The sequence below is a fragment of the Lepisma saccharinum genome, chromosome 27 (assembly GCF_977018435.1).
Source record: "Lepisma saccharinum chromosome 27, izLepSacc3.1, whole genome shotgun sequence".
NCBI lineage: Eukaryota > Metazoa > Arthropoda > Insecta > Zygentoma > Lepismatidae > Lepisma > Lepisma saccharinum.
Window position 1 is genome coordinate 59125933 of NC_139255.1, and position 27600 is coordinate 59153532.

A 27600-nucleotide genomic window follows, 5' to 3' on the forward strand; every position below is an offset into this window, starting at 1 on the left:
GAATGGGAGAGGAAAGAGGAGTTTACAGGATTCTTGTTGGGAAACCTGATGGTAAGAGACCTGTAGGAAGGCCAAGACGAAGATGGAGGGACAATGTTGAGATGGACCTAAGGGAAATCGGTAGGGATGGAAAAGAGTATATAGAACTTGCTCAAGATAGGGAAAGATGGAAGACCTGTGTTGCTGCATCCATGAACCTTCGGGTTTAAGAAGGCTAGAGAGTTAGTTAGTTAGTTTATAAGTATAATTTGATATTGGACACGTGTAAAGATTCTTAAAAGCAGAAAAGGCTGACTCCCGTGGCGGACTGGTTAACACATCGCGCTACGACGCCATGGGTGCTGGGTTCGAATTCCGGCCTGGATGTTTCTGAGTGTCCATTCATCAATTTCATCACATCATCACTCACCCCCATCTTCGCAAATTAGCCAAAAGTGGCACAAAAAGCGAAGTAGAATAAAGCAATTCAATGAAGCGGAAATGCTGATACTCCATCAGCGAGCAGCGAAAGACGCTGTCCCTGCCAGTGGAGCAACCATATTTACTCTACCAAAATAAAGAATTAATATGAAACTTCAGCCACATAACCGCAAGAGTACCACCTATCAGCACGCGAGAACTGATGGCAGTGTGGCCAACCTAAAGAAAGTTATGGTGAAAAATGCGGATAATTTGACTCTCCGTAGTATTTAATACCTGTTCGATCGATGTGACATGCTTTGGTGTTTATCCGCAGGGATCACGGTGGACGCGACTCCAGGAGCCTGCATGAGGTCGACGGGGTCTTTGTGCGACCACCGCTGCGGGAAGGAGTACGACCAAGTGTGCGGCACCGACGGAAGGACGTACCTCAACAAATGCATGCTCAGGGTGGAGGTCTGCAGGTGAGTACTCGCAGAACGAATCCAAGAGTCGGTAAACTATTTTGTGTATTTACTGCTTATGTATGATTTCTCCTACAGTCTACACTTTCCCATACATTCCGTATAGGTATTTGCATAGCAGTTCTGGTTGTTTTGTCGATTCTCACTTAAACTAACACTTATTCCTCATCTTTATTCCGTCTCTGTGCAGCACTTCTTTCCCCCCTGACTGTTTGTAAAAATACCCCACTTTTTCCAACTTTCCCACTTTTTTTTTGCACCACAATTGATTCAAGTTCTCTTTCCAAGATTATGTTGCGTAGCTACTTCTCCTGCAGAATAAATGATTGACTGAGTTGGTGTTTTAAGTTCACTTTATGCACACTAAGGCTAATCGAAACCACCATTGCATTTATATCGTCCTTCCTCTTTTTTTACTGTATTGTGTCTCCATCCCTCCAGCCTCATCCATCCCAACCCTTTTCTTGCCCCCATGCTCACTTTCCTGATGTAGGCTACCCATTCCCGCGGTCCTCTTGTTTGGAGCTCGAGCGATCTCTTTGTTTCACATTCCGCTATTATTTCCTGCTTATCTACGTCCTCTAATTCTTGTTTCACTAATTGCCACCCAGATCCATCCTAGTCCAATTTCGTATAGTTTGCCTCTGATCTCTTTCCCCCTAATGTAAGCACTTTGCTATCTCTTGAATCTTTTGTTTTGATGATTTATGGCTATTCGTTGTGAAACAAGGAGTCCAGAGTTCCATTCCCTGTGCGTAAAGGATTCTTAAAATAAATTTTACCAAACAAGAACTTCGACATTCGTAGCAAAATAATATTTTGAAAAATACAGAGTCAAGATTGTCAGAACATTCAAGGAAGTTCAAAACTGGTCACTACGACAGACGCTTACGTTGAAATGATTTTCTGCCAAAGCACTGATTAAATTAATTTATTATATGCTTTTAATAGAATTTTTGACACTCTTTGTTACACTTGAAGGAATTAACTCTGTTTCCAATTAGAATTTGGAATTTTTGGTTACTAATTTTTCTTCTTTGAAATTAAATAGAAAAGCTAATATTATTGATGTAAGTATCTAATATTTGGCCATTTATTGACGTCCAATTTGTGGATTGTGTTTGTAGTTTTTATTCGAATGATCAATTTAGCATCATGTTTTACCCACTCGGAGGAGGCACATTCCACAGTGGTTCGGATTCGACTTTAAATTGTAAGTCCAGTACCGATTAGTCTATCTGAGCATAAAGCGGACTTGAAACGAACAATTCAAAATCGAGAAACAACTCTAGGTGTAAGTTTGGGTATCTAGTTGCTCTTCACTTTGTCTAGGATCTGCTCAGAATCGGTTTGATTATTGGGAAGAGTTGTTGTTGAGTTGGTGTTTTAAGTCCACTTTATGCACATTAAGGCTAATCAGAGTCTGATCAGGCTTATCATGTGTCCGGACCTACAGTTTAAAGTGGGATCCGAACCACTATGTGCCTCCATGTGCCTTCATCGAACCCGGGACCCCTTGATTACAAGGCAACGATGTTACCACTGCGCCATCGGGGAAGCCCTGATTATTGGAAAGTGAAACGTGTGAGTTTCCGCTTTAAAGATGTTGCAAAATTGTATATTTTGTTTCTGTTGAAAATTCAAGCCTGCTCAGTCGGGAGGCATCCGTTAAGGGGGAAAGAGTGCAGTGACTCTTACTGTACACGTGAATGGTGAGGGTGGCTATGCGATGGGGGATGTAAGTAGATTGGGGTTCCTTTGAATTCTTTAGAGAGATATTTATTAATTTTCTTGGTGCTCTGGTGTTTCCGTACTAGACGAAGCGACCTCCGTGTCAGCCATCTTGTTTGTTTTGATTCTGACTGAACAGACTTGATTCTTCCTCATGGCTCTGAGCATGCTAGCCAATCAAATTGAGGCAAGACGTCATACAATGATACCAACTCACTTTGTGGGCAGAGGGTTATAAAATACAAGGACATTTATAAGTTCTGCCGGATGAACCACCATCCCTAGCATTGATATTCTAGTGTTAGGCCCGCTTTAGACGAAAGCATTTTTCTTAACATTTACGCCATGACCAAAATGCTACCGTGTAAAGTGAGACATTTTATGGCATTTCAGATGCCATGGCATATTTCATGGCATTTCTCAAAGATATTTCCGTAGCATAACCAATCAGAAGCGAGTTCTAGGTCACGAGTGCGGATGTAATGGCGGTCGCGTGAAATGTAAACAATATATCACTTCACATTTTTAAAAGCCGATGACTATTCAACCGAGAGGAATAACGTTTCGTATTAAATGGTTTTAGGTAGATAAGAATGGCGCTGATAGAATACATACTTTACAACGTTTACTATACACGTATGAAAGAATATTTTAGCTTTTTCAATTGTAAACACCGAGCACTCACCATAGATGGTGTAACTCGATGTGCCTTTTGTGTTGTATACACTGTAATCGCAAAAGCCATCTGCTATAAGATTTTTGGAAGCATTTCCTTTAACATTTTTGCTAGCATAAATGCTATTAAGGAAATGCTTTCGTTTAAAGCCGGCGTTAGCCCTGAAAGTCAAGTGTTGAGGGACCGTGGGCATTAGAGGGAGTTGTTCTTTCCAGGAATGCTAATCCCTCCAGGCGAACTGTTGACATTTAGGCATCAACATCTTAATGTAATCTGCGATCGCTAATGCACGTGTTTGAATGGCACCACTCCGTGCCATGCGAAGCTGCCTCGTCGCATTCCTACTTGGTGCTGCCACCGAGTCTAGCAGAGCTCTTCTTCTCTTCCCTTGCCCCGTCGAAAGAACTACCCACTGCGTCCGCATTCCCCGAGTCACACCTGACTGTATTTACACTTCCAAGTTTGCCCTGCTCCAACAGGTTCGTTACGGAGACAGGGGCGGGAGACGGTTCCTTCGAGTCTCATTCCAATCACGTGTGACGAAGAGATGATGCTTTTCTCGAGAACTCTCTTGAAACCGTCGAGTGTGACTCGCTTCGAACATCACGCCAAGTGCGCCAAAATATTTTTATAGTCTCTTCTGCCCTGCAGACTGACTAGTTTGGTTGCTTGTGTTTTTAACTGAGTGGAAGTTCTTCAATGCTATAAGATCCGTAAACTTCTTTTTCTGTGAAGAACCAATTCAGCATTTGAATACTTCGACGGCATCCAATCTGATCGTTGACATAAAGACGAGCAAGTCAAAAGTACTTGTCTCTTTCTATGCACTTCCTGATCTATTAACATATCATATTACTAGTTACAATCACGACAAATTGTAATTTTTCATCATTGAAAAGAAGTTTTTTCCATGATCTTCGGTAATTTCAATTATATCTATCATTTCTTAAAACAACAAATATATTTATTTTTAAAAACCTAAAAGAACCTACATTCTCATGTAATTGACAAATGGCTCCAAATAGTGTGATCGTTTTGGCTCTGGGCTGAGATAGCATGTGAACAACTTTGAACAACTCTTATAACCAGGCTCGTAGCTGGAATTGATATCCAGGGGGACTTTGTAACAGTGTTAAATGAAGGTAAATTAAGTGTGTGTATGTGTTGAGGAGGATCATTATCTTACATAAAATTTAAAAATAAATAAGAATTAAATTTTTCTATATCTTTTTAAAAATCGCTTGAAGTGTTAATTGACTGCTACTGAAATCACACAAGAAAAAATGCATAGTACCTACTGTACATTCCACCCCCGGTCGAAGCAATGAAACTCCCCTTCGTTCCCAAAACTTGGGATCCGTTGACCTTTGACGCAAAAGCTGAAGGAATTTGCATGATGACATCAAAGCCACAGATTTTTGTCTAAAAGGGAGGTCACAGCAGAGGCAGATAAGGAATGGAATAGCTGCTGTTCATGTTATGTGAATTTATCCCTCAAAAAAGTTGTGAGCAAAATAATATGTGCTGTCTACATTTGCACTCTTCACTGCAATCAAATTATACAAAATAGTTTTTAGCTAATGTGTCAGGGGGGGCTGACAGCAGTTCCAGGGGGGCTCAGCCTCTGCCTGGCTACAGGCCTGCTTATAACACAGGTTATACAAATAATTGTCTACATGTTAAAGATATATGCGTAAATAAGAGACTTTACGGGACGAAAATGCCGGCATCTGGGCCATGTCAGGCGCTATCTCGGCCCAGAGCAAAAACGAACGGCACTATATTAACGTACGTTCTTTTATTCTTAGGGTCTATTCGTTTTTCTTGAAGAAGTAGTCATTTCAAGTTTAATTACAAGCCCTTACAAAAAATCGTATACTACTTCTCGTGTATACTGTAATGCAATCGAAGAAACTCGAAGTTAGATTAGCTACTCTGAAAATGCATTGGATGTATTTTGCAATTCATGGCTTTGTTCAATAAAAGCCCAAGAATGATTGCACAAAATATCCACATGTCTTTGAATTTTAAATGCATGTAAGTATGAATGTCAACGTTTTTTGTTTTTTTCTGGACAAATTATTGCTTCTTATTTTTCTTAACTTCCTTCTCTTAATAACTCCAAAGAACTAATTTGGTAATAACAGTTTCATAATTAGGGCCTCCCCGATGGCGAGATGTTTAACGCCGCCGCATTATAATCAATGTGACCCGAGTTCAAAACCCGGCAGAGGCTCAGGTCTTACTTTAAACTGCAAGACTAGTCCCGATTATTTGTGGACATAAAAACAAAAATTAATTTTCAAAATTCAGTTCCTTAATTAGAAGGAAATTTTAAATATTTTCCTTTTCCTACTAAAAACGTATAGTTTGTCGATAGTCAATAGAAAGCTGTACGTTTGCATTTTTTCTTAGTTTCGTCAATCATGTGTGTGATTCATTGACCCACACAAAGGCCCAGAAGACTTCAGTCTTTGCATGTTCCACTTTTCTTCAGCATGGGTAGTCAGGGTTGAGTTTCCCACAGGTCTTTCAATAAGTGTGTGAAAAACATACGATCGAACGGTGAGGGGCCACACATGATTTCCTGGTTGGACCAGACGCAATATGTGTGGCGTTACGCTCGTAATTCTTCGACAAGGCATCCGCAATTCCACCACAAAGGATCCTGTTCTTGCCGTATCTGCTGCCTTTTGTCTCCATATTGGTACCCTTCGTGGTGGAACTCGCGTCGTTAGGCGAATTGGTCCGATCCAGACCCGTGATGTCTTCTTCTTCTTTTGCTCCAGTGGACCATTAAGGAAGATCACTCATAACGGTTCACCACAACAATAATTAATTTGGAGCCTTCAGCATCCTTTGTTCGTCTGCCTTCACTCTTCCGACAAGTGGTCTTCATCGCACCTCGTTTCCAGCAGGACTTTGTTCTCGCAGAAGAGATTTCCCGATGCCGCTCTGGAGGAATTCCTCGAGTTGCTTCGGGAACTTGAAAAAGAGCGACTGGTTGGCAGAATTCTGCTCTTTCGAGGCAGACAAAGAAGGGAACCAGTTAGGAACCTCGCCATTAGAACTACGTCACAAAGAGTTGGCGAAGAATAGCCATAAGCTATAAAAATGTCGCCGAGATAGTTTCTTTGGGCCAAAATTAATTTGTGTTTTGTGGAGGGCAACAATAAATTGCAACTTCCTCGAGACGGTGATCTTATCGTAAATAAACAATCGCCGCACGCAAAATGCATAACTGCGCTGGACGCAGACGACACGCCATGGAAAGTACTTACGCTAATAAACCAACAGTACTTTCACTGTTAAGCAGAAAGGCTAACAATTTCAATTTTTGTATAATTGCTGCGTTTATGATGCATACATCTTGTCCATTGTATTCAAAGACAATTTCCAGCAAAATAAAAATAGGGTATATTCCGAAAAGTATTCTACACACACACATATACATATGTAGGTGTACAAAAGTTGGACTAGACAATTCGTATTTGTCTGTAGGTCTTTATTAATGTAATTCATCTTCGTTTTGAATGGAGACCATGTTGAAGGGTTTGAGAGAATGAGGCCATGCATTGCAGCAGTCTCCTCGTTGGCGTAGTGGTAACGTCGTTGCCTTGTTTTGTAGAATGCCTCTCTTTCTTGTATGTAGCTATTACACTCAAATATAACATGACGTATATCTTCCTTATTGCCACATATGTAATTGGGTTTGGGTTTTGTACAATCCGAATCTTTTGTAAATGACTTTTAGTAGTTATATGTCAATAGATTTTGTAACTAAATCATACAGTTTATTGCACACTGTATTAATACTGTAATAACATAAGAAATGTAAATTTAAATGTAATCGATGACACGGGTTAGGTGGCAGAACAGCCTCAGGCTGAACCTCGCCCACGCAAATAAAGAATTTGAATTTGAATTTGAATTTGAATTTGACCTAATACGATTTAGCAATACTATCACATTCCTTGTATCTTTAACTTTTGTAAAACAGAATCAGATTCTCCTCCAAAATGTACAGTGCGTTCGTTTTGGCTCTGGGTCGAGATGGCCCTTGAACAACTCTTATAACACGAGTTAGTACTCGTTATGCAATATAAATATAACTGTCTACATGCTAAATATATGTACGTAAATAAGCGAGACGTTACGGGACGAAAATGCCGGCATCTGCGCCATGTCTCGGCCCATGGCCAAAACGAAAGCACTGCATATGGCCGTATCAATCTCATTAGCCTCTTCCTTTCTGTTTTCGTGACTGAAGCAACATTCAGTAACGTCAGATGGGGGCAAATATGCTGTGAAGTTCCCTAATTGTTACAGATAACGGAAAAACTTCCCCATTGAAAATAATTCCAGCAAATGAAGAGAAAAACAAGCTGCATGACTGAAGAGCAGTTCCCGAACGAAAGGAGGGGAAAGGGGGGGGGAGATCGGTAATGAACGAGTTTTATGTTCTCTCAGGAAATAGTTGGGCGACGTTCATGTAAACTTCTCTTTACTGCTTGTTGCTTGTGAAGAAGAGATTGTTTTTCTTGTTAACAGGAAAGGAAGCCGTTATGACAAAACCAATTAATATCTCTTGGGTAACAGTACGAATGCCATTAAGGATGTGGAGTACAAAAACTTCGGTGCGTGTCTCTTGTATTAGTACATGTTAAAAAATGTTATTTTCCGAAGAGAAAAAGTTTCAAATTCGCGGCATTCCACTTCTATTCTAATACCTGTGTTTGCTCGTTCCTGCACTGAAAAAAGGGTTATAACTGTCAATAAATTTCAATGAAATTGTATACATCTTCTAACGGTATATTTGAAATTTTTACCAGTTCGATATTTCCAGAAATAATGGGTCATGAAATTTTAAAATATTGTTAAGGACCTCAATTAATACTATTTTTGCTGTACTGATATCATATTGTATTTGTTCTTTTCTAACCGGTTTTCTGGTGCTTTCCGTTATTCACGACAATGAGGATGACAATTATGCTCCCGAATAATCGCTTGCTTAAGAAGGTAATGGGACAGAAAGAGCTACACTAGCATATACCAGCAACATTAGCAGGAAATTCATTTTTTTCTGAATCGTTTGTTCGTTTAGTTCGAATAGTGCGATTCAGGAAACAAACCGTACTAACTGATTCAATCATACAACAATGTCGATTTTTGTCAGCTGTTTCATATCCTGAGTACATGAATATTTAAAAATCCAAAGCAATGTTTTACTGATTTTTTCTGACATCCTTTATCTCTCCCTCTCTCTCTACAACACACACACACATATTTCTTTTAGAACTGAATTTGAAAGTTCCGTTGCCATGGCGACCTGTTTTTCTACATTTGTGTGTGCATATATATACAGGGTGATTGGTAATTCGACCTGCAACAAATTTGATCCTATGCACCAGGGGTCGGAAATCAATGGGTTTCGAGTTATTGCAGTTTGTAGATTTTCGTGACATATTCCGACTTGAGACCAAGAAACTACTAATTGTGAAAAAACTACTACACCCTGGGCACTCAATCGACATGTTGCTAACAGCTGACGAATGAGTGACTACTGGGGAAATAAATTCATGCCCAAAATTCCCATACCCACAGAAAGAAACAGTCATTGGAGCACACATCATGAAGAAATTTGGAAATTATCGTTTAAATCGAAGAGGATTACTCAAAAAAATGGTAACACACTTAGCGTAAAAATTACGGATAAAACTTCCTCGTTTCATAAGGTCTCCAAAAATATACAAATGTTGTCAACTGGCACACGGGTTGGGGGAAAAATCTGAATAAAAAGCGGAGAAGGCGCGTTGTAGACCTGTTTGTAAAGTGAAAAGAAGTTGTCGGTTGTGAGAAATAAAGGAACGAAAATGAGTTAAATAATAATGTTATTTACCATTCTCATGATTCCAGGTTGTCAGAATTAACTGTTACGAAAACTACAAATCCTGTTCAAATTGCCTCCCCCGGTTACGTACGCAAGCACGCAGCCTGCGGCGTACTTCAGACACAGTCACTCGCGTTGACACTCAGTCTCTTATGTATTGGGCGGCTGTCGCAATTCTCTCTCTCAACTCTTCTTGGGAATCCACTGGTGTACTGTAGACTAACTCTTTCATGTGACCCCAAATGTGAAAGTCGGATGGCGTCAAATCCGGACTCCTCGCTGGCCAGGGGGTCGGGCCGCCTCGACCAATCCATCGCATGGGATAATTGTCGTCCAGCCACTGTCGCACACCCCGGAAATAGTGGGCTGGGTAGCCATTGGTAAATCATACCCCTTTTTGTGGGGAGCGGCACATCCTCCAGCAGCGTCATCAATTCTTCCCTTAGTTTGCGTAGGTAATGCCGTTTAGGTTTTGTGGCAGATAGAATGGCCCGATCACATGATTGTGGACGATTCTTATTTAGCGAGAATTTTCTCTGGTGAGCCTTTCTTTTAGATTTTGTGGAGTTATAACTCTTAGGGGACCAAAAATGCGCATTATGAAAATTCTTAATACCATCGCGGTCGAATTTGGATTCGTCCGTCCACAGAATTCTTGTTAGATGATGGGGGTCTATAACGCGCCTTCTCCGATTATATTGAAATTTTTCCCCCAACCCGTGTGCCAGTTGACAACATTTGTATATTTTTGGAGAGCTTATGAAACGAGGAAGTTTTATCCGTAATTTTTACGCTAAGTGTGTTACTATTTTTTTGAGTAATTCTCTTCGATTTAAACGATAATTTCCAAATTTCTTCATGATGTGTGCTCCAATGACTGTTTCTTTCTGTGGGTATGGGAATTTTGGGCATGAATTTATTTCCCCAGTAGTCACTCATTCGTCAGCTGTTAGCAACATGTCGATTGAGTGCCCAGGGTGTAGTAGTTTTTTCACAATTAGTAGTTTCTTGGTCGCAAGTCGGAATATGTATCGAAAATCTACAAACTGCAATAACTCGAAACCCATTGATTTCCGACCCCTAGTGCTCTAGTATTACCCCTTTTCAGGAATAGGTCGAATTATATATATATATATATATATATATATTTTTTTTTTGAGGCTCAAAAATATTTAAAATATTTGAAGGAAATATTATCGTGGATAGAAAAAAAGATTCCATATCTTGACCCACCATATGCCTTAGGTTAGGAAGTCGGCAACTTCCTTTTCCAAAGAAAGTCAATTTATCTTTGAATCGGACAGAGGGGGATAAATAGGTCAGTTTTAAGTATTCACAAGACTGGAAATGGCGATTCATAGGTGAAGGTTGCCATGGCAATTTACACCTTGGCTTGCATTTCTTGCTTGGGGCTCCTTTCTGGTCCAACGGGAGGCAGTCATGCGTGGAGGATCCTTTCCTTTCGTACGAAATCAGGTTTACTGTTACACGCGTGATGGCGGCGAGCGGGACTCTGCAATAAAAGTCATTGTCATGTCACTTTTACAACCCTTGCGTTGGAACTTGTGACATCACCCTCAGCTGGAAACACGCTGGTTTTTTCCTTACTTTATGGCTCGACGTGTTTAAACCGGCGACAAAAAAGCGTAAAGTGTCTCCTCGGAATCTGATAACAGGTAAGCGACATTACGCAGCACACGTCCGAAACACGCTAAACCTCGTTGCTATAAACGGTGGGGATTTTTTTTGGCTAACCGGGTTTCACGTCAGAGACCAATGCTGGTTCCTAATATATTACTGCATTAATTTTCAGAGGCACATCCGTGTTTAGTAGACCATGTTTTAGCCGTTAAGGACAGACGTTGTTGAGTTATTAGAGGGAACACGCTGTATAATTTGCAACCATAGGCGTGCGCACGGGGGGCAAGGAGGCAGTTGCCCCCCCCCTAATCATGGACGTCCAGATTTTTTCAACGGAGGGACAAGCAAGGTATATTCCATATTCCCATGGAGCATATTACCCCGATAATAGTGTTGCCCCCTCAAAAAACACCACTTGAATTTGAAGTTGTCGCATTAATGTAAATTACTATGACTGAAATCAAATTATACGTGTGAGATATATGCTTTTAGGTTGACATTAGTTTTCGAAGAGGGAGGTGAGGCCATCCTTGCCCCACCCCCCTTCCAGACGTCCATGTCCCTACATTATTATACTTTCACCTAGAAATTTAGTGTAGAGGAATCGTATCGCTGTTATTAAACGATATTAGCTGTACTCTTAAAGAAAATAAAGTATTTTCAAGCCGATTAAAGTTCAAATCAACTACGGAGGAAGGGGCTGCAGCGACAGGGGGGGGGGGTGACAATGAGCATTGCGCCTCCCCAACCTTGGATGGAAATCAATTCAAGGGGTGCAGGGGGGCCAAACATTGAGGTAACAGAAAACAAGACTAGTAGAATCTACCGTAAAAGTAGCAGGTCAAAAGGATACTCAAGATGGAATTAGTTTTCACGCCTTTCTTGCATTATTCCTTCCAGACGGTCAAGAGCCCCTGCAGGGTCGCACAAAGGGAAATTGCCCCCTCGATATCAAATTTTATGCAAATAAAAATACATTTCGTAAAATTTTCTTGCTCGCTTCGCTCCCAGTTTCTCCTTTTCATATAGTCAAGTTCAGAGCTGTAGCTAGGGGGCAGCGGGATTTGGCCCTGGGCGCCGAATGATCTAAATGAAAAAAAAATGTAAAAGAGAATTCCATAGCGCCCCATGTAATTTTTTTGTGCCATATTAAGTCAATATTATTTTCAGGTTGCAAAAATTTGGATCAAAAAAGTTTCTTGGTCGTCTCGCTCACAATTTTATTGTTTTCTGTAATGCATTGTAAATGACCAGAGAGAGATCTTATAACTACTAAGTACTTCAGACTTTCTGCTAAACAGTTTTCTCTTAAGTGCATGAACACAATTGTTTGGAGGAAAAGAAGCGCGGCACATTTCAGAGACAATTTATTTATTTGTTATGGTGCCTCTATGTTGGTGCAGTTTGTATATACTCATCATGGAATGAATGCAGTGAAACTAAAACAGTGAGATCCCCCCCCCCCCCCCGACTGAACTTTCATCAAAGCTTTTGCCCCTTCCCCCAATCAGAGGGTCTGCGCACGCCTATTTTTGCAGCTGTGGTAGCTTGTGAACTTCTAAAATTAATAATAGATAAAAACATTAAGAAATTTTAGTACAAATCTTTTGCTTTTTATATCTAAAGGAATCGTTGCTATACAGTGCGTTCGTGTTGGCCCTGGGCCGAGATAGGGCATGACATGGCGCAGATGCCGGCATTTTCGTCCAGTAACGTCTCGCTTATTTACGCACATATCTTTAGCATGTAAACAGTTATATTTGTTAGAGCTGAGCCGATGCCGATCCAGTGGCATCTCAAAGTATGGGTTGGAATTCATCTCCAGATACTTTTACGGCACATTGGTCTTACACGGGGTCCGCAAAAATGCCGCGCGATACTCTAGCGGAGTCCTGGAAATTATGCAAAATTCAAACTTTTTTATACTTTCGTTTCGGTTTCCACATAACCACTCTAACTTCCCGCAAAAACAAACAAAACAAATAGAAATTTACACCCCCGAGAAACTTTTAACTTCGCAAAGCGCTTGGAAAAAAACGTGACCGCGGCCAGCGAGTGTTACGAACTCTATTTGGCGAATGTGTCTATGAACGTGATGTCTTAATAAGACCGGACGCTGTGAAACGTTTATATTATATAGAATATGTCATACGCATGTCAGCAATCATATTTTTGTGTTTCTCGTGTGTTTTGAAACTTTATGGTTGATTTAAAAACATTAAAATTGTAACTTGCTTGGTTGATATGCTACAACGCTGGCGTGGACACTTAATCGTGCATTTCGCAACACTGAGGACATCAGTCTACTTCACCGATGGCATCCCCGACTTGCGTCCATCCCTTGCCGATTGGAATACAAAGTTTCCCTCCACGTTAAAAAGGCTCCCATTGGCTGATTCAAGGTCGCCTAGTTATCTTGGGGAATCCTGCTAGCGTTGGCTTTTAAAAGCATGCCAGAATGATATGTCGCCGTCGCCGGGCAGATGTTTTGTCAGCAAGCCACGAGAGGGTGTGGATGGTTCCATATCGGAAAAGGACGAACTTTACAGGTCTACGGCGGGTTGATTCTGTTGAGGTAACAGGGAAGAAATAATGAACAAATGTAGTAATTTTGTAACCGTAATGCTGTGGGTCAGCACTGCTGGCCTTCCTGTACTGGAGAGTACGCGCATGCTGCATAGGTATCGGTTAAAAGTGGTAGGCTATCTGCTCAGCTCTAATATTTATAAGGGTTGTTCAAAGTTGCTCACGTGCTGTCTCGGCCCAAAGCGAAAACCAACGCACTGTAATAATTGCATTTATTCGAAATTGCATTGTTTTATCGGCAAACGTGTTCAGCAACTTTTTCGAAGTTTAATTAATTGCGTAATTAAAAATAACAGCACTGTAACAATTATAGAACAATTTTTACTTGTTTTTGTCCAGTAAGGATGTGTCCCGGGTTAGCACCGTGAAAAAGTTGGTAACCCAAGATAGAAGTCGGCCTGAAATTCCTCTCGCTGAACTCCAGTGTTGTTTTACCTGTTTTCTGCGTCGTTTTCCTCCACTTGGTCGTTTCCATATTTGTAGAGTGACCCACTGCACGCGGCTTCTGGGACTTCCCGTATTTGTTCTCCCGGCAACCTATTTACCAGTGATGCCAACTCAAGCATAACGGTGCTAAACCTAGCACAATTTAAACTTCGTTGGCACCTAGCATCTTCTGTTTGGCATAATGGTAAAATCATTTGCAAACGCTCGTCCTACGGAGTCAGATAAATTGAATTTAAAGGAATATATTTTGAGAATATCTATTTCAGTACAGAAAAGAGTGAGGTGCTAATAACATCAAGAAACAGAGCCAGAAATGTACCAAGAATAAAGTGGGACACGGAAGAGTTAGGGGTAGCGGTAGTGTTGCCCACGAGACGAGACTTTGGCCTGTCTCGTCTCGAATTTTTAAAAGCCTGTCCCGTCTCGTCCCGTGGGCAACACTAGGTAGCGGAGAGCTTCAAATATCTATGAAGCATAATTGAGAGAAGTGGAAGAATAGATGAGGAAGAAGACATAATTCTAAGATTAATATGGCACAGGGATGTACCTATGAAATGCAAGAAGGTAATACGTAACACATGCTATGTACCAATAATTACGTATGGAGCAGAGACTTGGACAATGACAGAGAGAGACAAAAGAAAGATGCAGGCAGTGGAGATGAAATTTTTAAGGAGTGTATTGGGGAAGACTAGAAGGGATAGAATGAGGAATGAGGAGATCCGACAGACAGTGGGTGTGGTGAAGCTTCAGGACAGGATATATCAGGCACAGATGAGATGGTTCGGACACATGAAGAGGATGGATGCAGAAAGACTACCAATAAGAGCTTACGATGCACAAGGAGTGGGAACAAGGCCAAGGGGGAGAACAAGATCTTGGTGGAAAGAACAGATAGCAAAGAGTATTAGGAGAAGAGGACAAGATTGGAACACCGTGGAAAGAGAGGAGTGGTGTAAGACCAGGAAAAAATGGAGAGGCTTGACTTCTATGCCGACCCAGCCAGAGGCAGGAAACGGGCGAAGGATGGTGATGTATATTATTTACTTATTTCAAATCCACCGATCTTATTTGTACTTCTCCGACGGATGTGCTTCAATCAAAACGTAGTATGCTGACCCAGGGACAAGTTTTGCAGCCACCCTCTTCTTTTAATCTTTTCTTTATCCTCCCTTATTTAGCTCACGAGGATAATTTTACTGAAGGAAATTGGTAGAAAGATGGGGTCAAAATTTAAAGAAGCTGGCCTCCGTTATCAGTCTTCATATATTCTTAAACCTTTTCAAGCATCATATTGAACCTATTTAAATGGTTAAACCATTGCAATTAATGTAATAGGGGGAATTCCCTATATTGTTTAACTGTAGTAAACAATAAATAACGCAAGTCCACATTCCAATATACAGTGCGTTCGTTTTGGCTCTGGGCCTAGATAGCGCGTGAACAACTTTGAACAACTCTTATAACACAGGTTAGTAAATATAATTGTCTACATGCTAAATATATGTGCGTAAATAAGCGAGACGTTACGGTACGAAAATGCCGGCATCTGCGCCATGTCACGATCTATCTCGGACCAGGGCCAAAACGAATGCACTGTAGATGCATAAATTAAACTTAAAACGTAAGTCATCCGAAAAAAAATATAATAATAGATCGTAGTAAAATTTAGTAGCATTTAGTATAACTTAAGATTTTAACCAGCATTTTTCCTGATCGGGAGGTAGGCAACGCTGCTATTTACCCAGACGGCTGAACAGTCGAGGCCTTCCGACGGAGAAAACGGTTTCTCGTTGTTTGAGCTGCAGTCCGCCTGCAGAGTATCATTGATGTCAAGAAAGAAAAGGCAGACAATACAGGTCTTCCATAGAATACGCTGAACAAAGAGCAATAAAACATTCGTGCAACATTGATTTCAATGCTTAAAAGCAGGAACACAGAAATTCTAATGGATTCCCCTTCAGGACCGAAACCTTATTACTCCCACAACTTAAAACCGGTACTGCGTATTGTTTCATTGAATAAAAGGTTCCTCGATGGTATTTAAATTCATTATGAAAAAAAGGTTCCTGGACCGAATTCAAATACTTGACAGATAAAAATGTTGTTTACGGTCCAGAACCCATTTACGCTTGCTGACTTTTTCTCCTGGACCGGAATTGAATTTATTTAAAATCCCTGGACCTTCATCAATCCTGCTTAAAAGATGACGATTCTCTACACCTACAGGCAACCGCCGCTAGGATGCTTAACTCTCCATTCGATGCATAGGTGTCACAGGACCAGGCGTAGGGAGCGGCAAATTTTCTATGTCTATTTCTCTTCATTATTTACGAGGGACGATCGGAGAAAAAGAACGCAAAGCCAATAAATTCCAGTTGGTATTTATTAGACGAATACAAACGGAATCTCAAGAAAATCACATCTGGAAATTCTCTCAAAATTCCAATTGCGTTGAAGATGAGATAAAGGCTTTTGCTTGAAAGAGAAATGCAGGGGTTAATATGCTGCACCCAATTGCGATTTATAATGACGATATATGCCGGACCCTGTGGCCGAGTGGTAAGCACATCGCGCTGCGACGCCAAGGGTCCCGGGTTCGAATCCCGCTCGGGCTTGGTTGTTTGTGAATGTCCATTCACCAATTTCGTCATTTCATCACTCATCCCCATCTTCGCAAATTAGCCAAGAGGCACAAAACGCGAAGTAAAATAAACTAAATCAATAAAAAAAACAATAATGACGATATACAGCGCGTAACATGGGGCAGACGTTCGTCCCGTAACGTCTCGCTTATTTACGCACATATATTTAGCATGTAGGCAATTATATATATATTCCATAACGAGTACTAACCTGTGTTATAAGAGTGTTCCACGCGCTATCTCGGCCCAGAGCTAAAAAGAACGCACTGTACATCTTCTCTTTTCAGCTCGACCTTGAAGGTCAAAAGAAATCTTCTTTGTTTCTTTTTTAAGAACGAAGTATTTCCTTGAGAAAACTTAAAGATGAAGCTTGGAAGATGCTCTCGTTTAGCTGCTACTTGTATAAGAAGAAAAGGGGGGGAAAAAGGCACTTTTCCTGCCATATTCGCTTCCTGCCCACTTTCTTTGCTGCCGCCGAGGTCTTCCAAAGATCGTAATAACGTTATTCCAAACAAAGAGGACCGCAGTAGAACGAAATCCTAACTGGGCATTTCCCGTTGGACAGGGATGGGATTAGGAGAGAAAATAACCTGGAAACAGGAGGGCGAATCCCCCCTCGCGTCACGAAACTCCGTTCTTGTTTCATAACCAGGCCCGAGGTTCAATAACACGTAGGCGTGTCGGTATGTCACAGCTTCCTGCTCACCGTTCGTCGCATTCCAGCTTCATGTCTTCTTTTTTATCTCTGTTGTTTCGTGCATCACTTGATTTGGTTGGTTGATTTGGTGTTTTAAGTCCACTTTATGCACAGTAAGGCTAATCGGGACTGGACCTACAGTTTAAAGTGGGATCCGAACCACTTGTACCTCCACCGGGTATCGAACCCGGGACCCCTTGATTACAAGGCGACGACGCAACCACTGCGCCATCGGGGAGGCCGTGCATCACTTGAGAGAAACCGCGAGTGCCCACCTACAGGTGGATTTCTAGTTTGCTATCAATCATAATTTCATAGTAAGTACTAATGTTGGTCCATATACATCGTCCAGACGATACACGTATATCGGAATATATATATAAAAAAAATCGTCCAGGCGATATCAACTACACGATATATCGTCAGGATATTTTTTCGATATATATTGTGTTGGCGACATATCATCATGATAGTTTAGCGATATATCGTCACGATATTTTAGCGATATATACAGGGTGACTGGTAATTAGATTTATTCCCTGAAAGGAGTTAAAGTAGAGACAATTTGCAATAAATTTGACCATATGATACCCCGTCCGAAAATTAGTAGTTTTCGAGATAATCGAATTTCTATTGTTTTTTTTTTTAAAAAAATGACAATTTTCCACATAAAAAGATGAATTGAGAAAAAACTGCTCATTGTAAGGAACTTATTTCAGCGTTTTCTGATAGCTAAATTCGATTATCTCGAAAACTACTAATTTTCGGACGGGGTATCATATGGTCAAATTTATTGCAAATTGTCTCTACTTTAACCCCTTTCAGGGAATACATCTAATTACCAGTCACCCTGTATATTGCCGGCTAGCGTGGTGGAGTGGTTAGCATATCGCGCTATGACGCCAGGGGTCCCAGGTTCGAATCCTTGCCGAAGTGGCACAAAAAGCGAAGTAAAATGAAGCAAATCAACCAATCAATGCGATGCCCCGCACCTCCACCATGAAGTGTTACTCAAATGAAGATCGGGGATCAAGAGTCACCGGGATGTATCAAATTATAAAGGGAGAGGTTTACGGTTCATAACAATTGCAAAAGGGCCCGCCCCGGTCGTGAAGGATATAACTGAGTGAGAATGCTCTCTCCACACTTATCATACCTGCCCGAAAGTTCCTGTAGAGTCCTGTCCTAGATAAAGATGTATGCTGACGTGTCAGAGTCTGTACTTCGACTCTGACCAACTTGTACTGCGTTATCCCGAGCCAAGTGTATCGAAGAAGTAAGTATCTCAGTAAAACTGTGAGCGAATGAGAGCGATGTCCTTCCGGACTAGAGGTCCTCTGTCGGCGAGGCTACTTTCGTAACCTCCCATAGCACTTCAGTATTGAAGCAAAATGAAATGCAGCGCATTCCTGGGATAACTTGGAGGAAATCGATGAAGGCGACAGGTTAATGAACAGAGTAAAGAGAGCATTGAACGAGCTTGTATTATCCTTCCAATCGAAAGTTCATCAAAAATAATAACGAAACTTGAAAGGTCAATCAAACTTTTGTATACATTGCGAGATTCCCATGTCATGACGAACACTTAAGGATCGTACTTGCATTTTCCCGTTCTTTCCGGCGTTTTAAATGCGTGTCGTTCAAGCACATTGATGTGTGATCTTTCGTGAGACATGAAAATGCAAATTATTCCGCAAAGTGTCTTCCCCTTTCGTTTTCTGGAACCGTCTGCTCCCGATACTTCTTTTTCCCAGAGAAAGAAACAACCGTCTCCCATAAAACCTGAATCCCATTAAACTGGTATTTGAGTTAAGTAGTTCTGTTAACTGGTTCCAGGGCGGGTTGGTAGAGGAATAACAACGCCTCGAGACCACCAATAAGAGAGTTAATGCGGAGATGCAATCTGTGATTTCCGAACAGAGCGATCATTTATTTCTGGAAACCACAAACCTTCTCAGTTCGTGGAAATGTGTTCATAACAGGCTGCTACAGAAGCGACAGGTGGTGTAATCGCAGATAACAAGCACGGAACGTCTACCGTGTTAAGCCATGATTTCAAGGCGTTGGACGGCTCATTCCAGAACTGGCAACATTGGCGAGCGACTGTAAAATCAAAAATATGATTTTAACCTGACAAAGACATATAATGCATTCAGAACATGATTCAAGCATACTTGGGATATCTACTATAATTAAGCCAATTGGTTGTAACGTTCCTTCCATTCGAAACTTTTCATGCAGTTTGTGGGTCGTTTTTCTAGAGGGGCCCCACTGAGCATAGAAATGTGCACGAAAACGCCTCTGCGTCACAGTAATGCTCTTTGTTTCAGCAAAAAAGTAGCACAGTTGCTGATCGCTGTTGCGTCGAAAGTCTTCCTTTGTCCGCCATGTTGTCTACTCTAGCCCCCTAGCGACAGCACAGGGGCGGATCCACGGGGGAGCTGATCTCCCCTTCCCAACTGCCATATTTTTGGAAATATTAGGCTATTATGCCTAATTTTTTCAAGATTCGACTCTTCTTTTATCACCAAGTTTAACAAGTTTGAGAATATTATTTTAAAAAGTTTGATTTAAGTCCACTTTTTGCTAATGATGGACTAATCGGAACTGGTCCTATACTCTGCCCCGCGAATCTCTGATCACTCGAGAGGGCTCAAGCAATGGACGCCTGAGAGGGAACGGGATTGAGCGGAGGAGAGAAAGCGACTGCATTTACCAGATGTTGGCAGCAGCGTGTACTTCTTCGCTCCGCCCACTAGCTTTCTCCCCTTCTCTCCCGTTATGCCCGGAATTGCTCCATAGATTCCCGAGATAGAATATAGAGTTGAAATTAGAGTCCGAACCACTCTGCAAGATGCCTCGAAAGGGGATCGAATCTGACACCACTGCAGAAATGGGTTTTTGTTTCTTTGCTTATTAATTGTACTCCTCATAACTGATCGTTCAGTTGACCGTGGCAATGGGAGCAAATATAATAATAACGACACACGGTATTAACCATCTATTCCAGCCCATGCCCTCTATATTTGCCCCCAAAAAGCTAATCCTGCCAACGGAACCATATATTGTTTATACAGGTTAGAATTGTTTTTCTCATTTCGGTGAGATGAGTAACCAGACTGAAATTCGCCCCCACCCAAACTGTAATTTCTGGACCCGCCACTGCGACATCATCAAGAATTACGCTTCACATTTCATCACGCGTCTTTTCCAATGGCTACTGCAACTGCTGTTGACGCACGTGACATGATTCCTCATCTCAGATCCGTAAAAAATCAAAACAAAAGGGGATCATTTCGTGCGTCAGCCTGTAGTTAACGGGTCTCACTTATTGCACAACACTTGAGCAACCTTGTGTTCTGACGACACGGGAGAAAGATTTTTAATTTTAGGCTAGATGCCTACGTTGTCAGGTTATGCTAATGGAACCTAACCTAACCTCGTATGCATTCCTCGTCTGACGTCAGAACAGAAGGTTGCTCAAGTGTTGTGCAATAAGTGAGACCCGTAGTTTAACATCTCTGGCTATTGCTCATTTGCAGCTTGGGGTCGAGAGTCACAACTCCCGAACCTTCCAATCAACGATCGTGCTGCTGACGTCATCTCAACCCAGCACCTACTAACCCTCACGCTAACGCTCTGAGCTGTTGGTAGGCTCGCTAATCAGATTCGCGCTGGAGATATTCGGAAAATTATATGACTCTACCTGCCGTTGAATGATAAAAGAAAGTATATTGTTTCTGGTCATATGATTTGAACGTAACTATTTTATCCTATATCTGTGGTGTGAGAATGGTAAGTTTCTGCTAAAATCAAAATGCGCTTGTTCGCATTCCTTTGTTTATTCTCTTTACTGTATAACGCAGTTAAGCGTTTCCTTCAAATTCTCACATCTTTAAGTACGACGATGTACGTATACAATGTACTCTATGCAAAACAAAGAAAAATATATCATCTGTGACCCAGCTGAAAAACACGTCTCTCAAATGGAGCTTCTATTTCTTCATCTACCTCATACAAACACGCACAAAGGCCTAAACGTAAGGCAATTCGACAACGAATACGTGCAAACGATTGAGATAAAAGTTATCGTTGAAAATGGAAAATATTTCTTTGGAATCACTAGTCAATATACACATCTGTTCATATAATTGCTCTATCACTTAATAATAATCTTCACTCGATATGCGCTACAAATATACTCATTAAAAATATTACTTTTGTTACTGTAACATTAACTCTAATGCTGCAAACCAGTTAAACTCCATGGAGCAACAGCCTACCATGAGGCTTTTCAATTGAGTGGTCGGCGCATCGAGTCCCATCGCCGCTGTTTTCTGGCATTTGATACCGGAGCCCTATCAAATTGCCCTCGTGACTCTGGGTCAACGTTGGAGCTCCCACCGCGAATCGAACCCGGGACCTCTCGCACCAAAGGAGAGAGCTTTAACCATTTGGCTACGTGGGAGCTCCCTTCATTTTATAAATCTGTAGGCTTACCAAAGCACTTTATATTTAAACTGTAAGTGTTTATCCCTAGTAGGTCAGCTGCGATAGTACCTGTACAAAAAGGAATCTCCCCCCCCCCCCATGAAGGTCGTTACTACGCCCCTGACTGTGGAAGACTCACGTTAAACAAACCGCCATCTGCGCATAATAAACACTACCTGAATCCCCACACTCCTTGTCCACTTCACACATCCAAAGGCCACGCCGCTCTCATTACTTTCCATAAGCTAAGCACCATAAAAAAGTTCCGAGTATCATGAGTTACTTTCCGATTGTAAATTCGAGAATATTTCTAATAACTGGCCTTCCGCCTGTCCTTAATGGAGAGCAATTTCGGAAAGTGGCCCCTTCGCAGCATCATTATCCTCCACGGCTGCTGTCACGGTGTCCTGCTCGTTGGTATGTAGCTGCGAGCGCTCTTCGCTTCTTTCTCTCCGAGATGGTATAAATTAGGCAACCGCCTTCCTCCCCTCCCAAGGCAGGGAGCATCGTCCTGGTGGATTCCGACAGGGAGTTCACAGAACTCGGAGTTCTTTTAATAGACAGAATCTGACCACCAAGGGGTCGGCTGTCCTGACGGCTTTTTCTGATCTCCCGCTTCTTGCTAGCTGCAAATGGCGCGGTCAGCCGCATTACGTGAGCCATTCAGCTCCAAAGATACGTCTAGGGATGGACGATATCGGAAATTTGATATCGTGATATATCGTCACAGACGATATTTTCCCCGTATCGTGATATCGGCAATATATCGTCTCCACAATATATATCGCCAAAATATTGTGACGATATATATCGCCAAAATATCGCGATGATATATATCACCTAGTTCATATCGTCTGGGCGATATTTTTTCAATATAGCGATATATCGTCTGGACGATATATTGCCCAACACTAGATACATCAATAAAAGACCAAAGTATGCAGGGTTTATGGTACAGGGTGCGGCACGAAAAACTACCCCCGTTCCGATCAGTATACAATATGTACAGTACATTTGAAATAATAATGAAACATGTACTTACTGTTTACAATAGATGTTGAAACCATTAACCTGAAGAAACATTTGCGTACGAGATAACATGTTTCGCTATGACAGTTTACAGTTGTATACTAATCGGAACGGTGCTAGTTTTTGTGCCGCACACTGTACAATAGCTACAAGCATTCCCATCGCTTAGACTTAGAGTCAAAACTTAACAACTTTTCTTGATGACTAATAGCTTGTTGATGCCTCGTTTGGACGCTACAAATACTTGAAAATTGGGGGCCTTGGTAACGTCGTCGCCTTGTACTCATGAGGTTCCAGGTTCGATACTCGGCGGAGGTACTTTAAACTGTAGGTCCAGGATGCAAAATCCGGGGGGACGAGGGTGATTTCCCCCTTTACCAACAATCTTGGCCCCAGAAATCCCCCCCACCAAAAATTTCTGGTGGGGAGAGTGTTTGTTATAACAAACAAAAGATAAGCAATTACTTTTAATTTCAAATATACTTTACTAAGAATAGTATCGAAAACACACATAACGCACAATAAAAGTAAAACAAGAAAGCAAAACAATAAAAACTATGAAATCTAATTGATTTATATTAACATAAAGCACAAACTCAACAAAAACTTACACATTATAAAACCACTTCAACTATTTCATAATTTATTAATACCTTCAACCGGTTAGTAAAGGAATTAGTTAGCTGCTTTACACTTTCTGATATGTATAAAAATAACAAATTAATTTCCTTTATGTAATTAATAATCATAATAATAATATATCTTAATTGAGTAATTTATTTTTACTTTTAATAACATTACAAATATGTATATTGTATAATTCACACATATGTTTGTGGGGAAGGGGAAGTTGTAGATTAAGAACTTTCTTCCCCCCACCAGTTTTCAATGATTTCGCACCCTGTGTAGGTCCTGTCCAGCGATAATACGCTCTGAAAACGTCTTCACACCAGCAGGTATATGCTTATGATTAGCGCTAGGATTTTGATGCAAATGCATCTTTTTTATGGTAAGGCAGAAAAATTGCATAAGTAGATAGGAACGTGTTTTACTCGTAAGTGAATAAATTGGGATGCCCTTGTTATGGCATTTTTTTTTTGCATTTTTTGACCCTTTTTGGAGTAATGGTAATTTTTTAAACTTTTTAAACCGTTTGTCATTTTTCGGCCTTTCAAAAGTCATATTATGCATTTTTCTACATGTTGGTGAAAGTAGGGGCATTTTACATGCAAATGTAAACTCTTTGAAGGGGAGAGGTTCCCGACTCTCGTTTAATTTCCTTTAATGCAGTTCTGAACGATTGTGTTTGGAGAAACAAAGAAATTCTGTGCAGTATTGTTGATACAAGCTGTTGTGTAATAATTCAGATCAAACAATGTGATTTCTCTCTCTATCAGTAAATATATCATCGCCAGACGGATTATTGTTAAAAAACAAGGGGTACAAAGTTTTGTGCTCTGTATCGGACATTTTGTCAGGGAAGCAATTTGCACTCGATGGAATTGAAAGTGACTTAACAAGTGACATTGTTCATTTCAAGTACGCTCCTCTTGTGTCGGTGGAAGTCGAGAGGAGTCTTTCCATGTACAAGGCTCTCTTGTCCGACAACCGACAATCATTCACTTTTAAAAATTTGCATATGATTTTCGTTGTGTACTGCAACTCAGTACTTAAAGTGTAAAATATGACAAAAAGTGAACTTTCTTACTTGTACTACCATACACAATGAACATGTGATAAGATACTGTAACGTTAATTTGTAATTTGGATTTCTCTTGGTAGTTTATAAATTTGTTCTACAATCTTTCAGAATTTTAAAGTCATTTTTCTAAGTTTATAGGGCATTTTTTGCATGTATTACGTCATAAATGCATTTTTTAGAGGTAATTTTTTGGCAATTTTAAGGTCATCAAAATCCTAGCTCTACATGATCATGTGTGTCTGTGTCCCTTTAAGAGAGAATTCAACCTAATCATAGTTTTTAGAACAACCCCGCTTTCAAGACCATATTCCTAACTACCGTATCCTAATTCTGTCTATACGGGGGATGGTCTCAAAGTCACACAACAAACGGAAGGGAGTATTTCCTCGTACAATATCCTAGTTGGCGCTGGACTGGCTACCCATCTGCTAGTTTTCACCTTACACGATACTTCTTACCGTTCTTGTCGGTATACTTCTGTTCCCATAAGACATTGCGCAAAGCAAAAAGATGGACGAGATGAAGAACGTTGTAGAAGAATTAGTGCTGTATTAAATATGCACTAGAAATTGGCTGAAAAGAAAATATAGTAATCAATGTGTACTGAACAAGCTTTTTAACGAACTCGGGAATGCATATTAATACACGAGATTCGCAAGATTTACTCATAAAAAAATGTTCAACTAAATATATCAAACATTCAATACACTTGTAACAATAAGGATTTTCATTACTGGCTAACCATAGCTATTTGTCACGTATAAATCTAATCGCTTTGCACTCAACACGAATGCGAATCATTTCTGTTAATATTTTTTTTCTCGAGAAGAGAACAAAACAAACCAACCCTCGGAAACCACAGACAAAAACTTTCCTTGGGCAAAGTCACAGATTATCTTCTTCATATGGGCAAACTTCGCTCTGATTGGCTGTTCTTCAGAATCCGGTAGAGGAAAGCCAGTTGCAATTAGAACATGCCCTATTCTTCAAAACCAGTCAAACAGGCAGCCATCACTTCCGGTCAGATAGCTAGTTCAGCGCCAACTAACTGGTCAACTAGTTCCGTGTGATTCTGCCTTAAGTTAAAATCCCTTGGCTGGTCATTCTGATTGAAGTTTTCCATGAATCCTCGGTTACTGGAAGCCACATTGATTGATTGATTGAATTGTTGTTTTAAGTCCACTTTATGCACAAAAAGGCTTGACCTACAATTTAAAGTGGGATCCGAACCACCGTGCCATGTTCCTCCACCAGGTATCGAACCCGGGACCCCTTCATTACAAGGTGACGACGCTACCACTGCGCCATCTCGAAGCCAGAGACTAGTGATTTGGACGCAGGAGCTTTTAAGCACAAACGTCTTTACTTATGGTGAAGAAAGAAGCAACAGATTACAGCCAAATGCCCCACGTACCTCTGTGGGTGTCAATAGGAACAAAAAAACGCTTCGTTGCTGCTGCTTCCGAGAAACATAGTGTAACCTATGGACAGCATTTTTTGCCACTTCAGTGCTCGTTCTTCCGTGAAAACGATGAAAAATGCGACGCATAAAAAGCAGCTTCTTTCTCAGTATACTATATGCTCAGTCGACTGCTGTGACCCATATTTTGAACGCAAGTACCTGTTGCTTCAGCGCAAGCTAGGGATACATAAATGAGAGGTAATGGTCTGTGTAGTGCACATAACTTGGACAATTTTGTTTACGTTCCCACAATAGAGAGTCCAAATCGTCATGTACTTTTTCTGCTCGGACTGTTTTTCTCAGAAGATGAAATAATGGAAAGAATGTACACAAGAGCTGACGGAGATTGAATGCTTCAATTGCTTATGTCTCAACTGAGAGTCATCCGCGGGGTGTTGTTCTTCAGATAATGGATCACTAAGTTCTTCCATGATTGATTGATGTTTACAGTAAAAAATGTCTGAGGCTATGTGCACCTGTCTGTCATCCCCCTCGCACCCTAATCACCGCCACTGCTCAGCAATGGTCTCTGATGTCTGTGCAACAACAAAATGTTAGATGCTTATGGAAGGGACGTAAGGTGAATCCAGTTTCTATTTAAACAGTGGGCTCAAGCCTGAACTTGGCACCAACGACAAAGTATTTTCAATTTTATTATTTGTATAATAACAGCAACAACAATAAAGGTAAAATATAGAACAGCTTCCACTGAGGAATGTACGAATACTTGCATCTTGAAAGCTAAGAACATAGAGTAAATGAAGTTGCATTGTAAACTAATCCAATGCTTGTGGAAGCCAACCCAAGATATCCAGTTATGTAACCTACAAGACACCGTACGTTAGGGACCTTTAAGACAAAGTAATCAGCAGATATGACAGTTACCTTGATTATCATAATGGCGCTTGTCTGCTGGGCTCTGCAGAACTTTCGATCATGTTGAGGTGCGGCGGTGTGCCGTGACAGCGGAACAATGGTGGCCAGACATGATTTACAGGCTCTGGGCAAGTCACGTCCAATCACCCACACCATGCCTACGTTTTCACAAGACTATAAAAAAAACTGTGTACACTTTTAGAAGGAACACGAGTTCAGCCAATACGCAGCCAGCGCTATTGTGCTGTTGCCAAACTAGCTGCTAGCAGAAGGGAAAGACATAGAATTCGCTGTGTCCAATATTCAACTATTTTTTTATATTTAATGCATACACAATATATGTAAGTGAATATTTCTACACAGGATTATAATATCGTATCACTACAGCATATAAGAACTCAAACTGACTCAGTGGAGAACGTCCACAACAATGAAGGATCATTGTGAAAATTGAGACGAATTTAACACCCATTGTTTTCCCAAGACACAACAATTCAGCTGTGTCTACACGGTGTCAAGGAAAAAACCAACGGAACGAAAATGAAAGGCTAATTGTCCGTGTGTGTTTTGCCATGCTGTTAAGCAGTGTTTCTTCAAGAAACGATAACTCCGGCTGTAGGCGACGGACATATATGGGATTTGGATAGTCAGGTTCAAAATGTCTAATCCCTTCCATCTTATGATGAACCTTAAAATGGCGAGTTATGCCCGCAAGAAAAATGCAAAACGCGGCGTTTAACTTGCGCGCCGCAGTTTCTTAACTACAACGTTGCACTCCCGCCATTGGCTGGTCGCCACGGACACGCCTGCGTGGCCCCGCCTGATATCGCTTCTAAAACCGTA

At 41.0% G+C, this 27600-nt stretch overlaps 1 protein-coding gene across 1 annotated transcript in view; it reads left to right on the top strand.

Annotated features, from left to right (window-relative positions):
* Positions 1-27600, top strand: part of LOC145980368 (serine protease inhibitor dipetalogastin-like) — a 136218-nt gene that overhangs the window by 74004 nt on the left and 34614 nt on the right. Inside the window, exon 3 of the mRNA XM_083113429.1 lies at positions 737-884. Coding sequence (XP_082969555.1) covers positions 737-884 — 148 coding nt within the window. The remainder of the gene's footprint in view (positions 1-736; positions 885-27600) is intronic.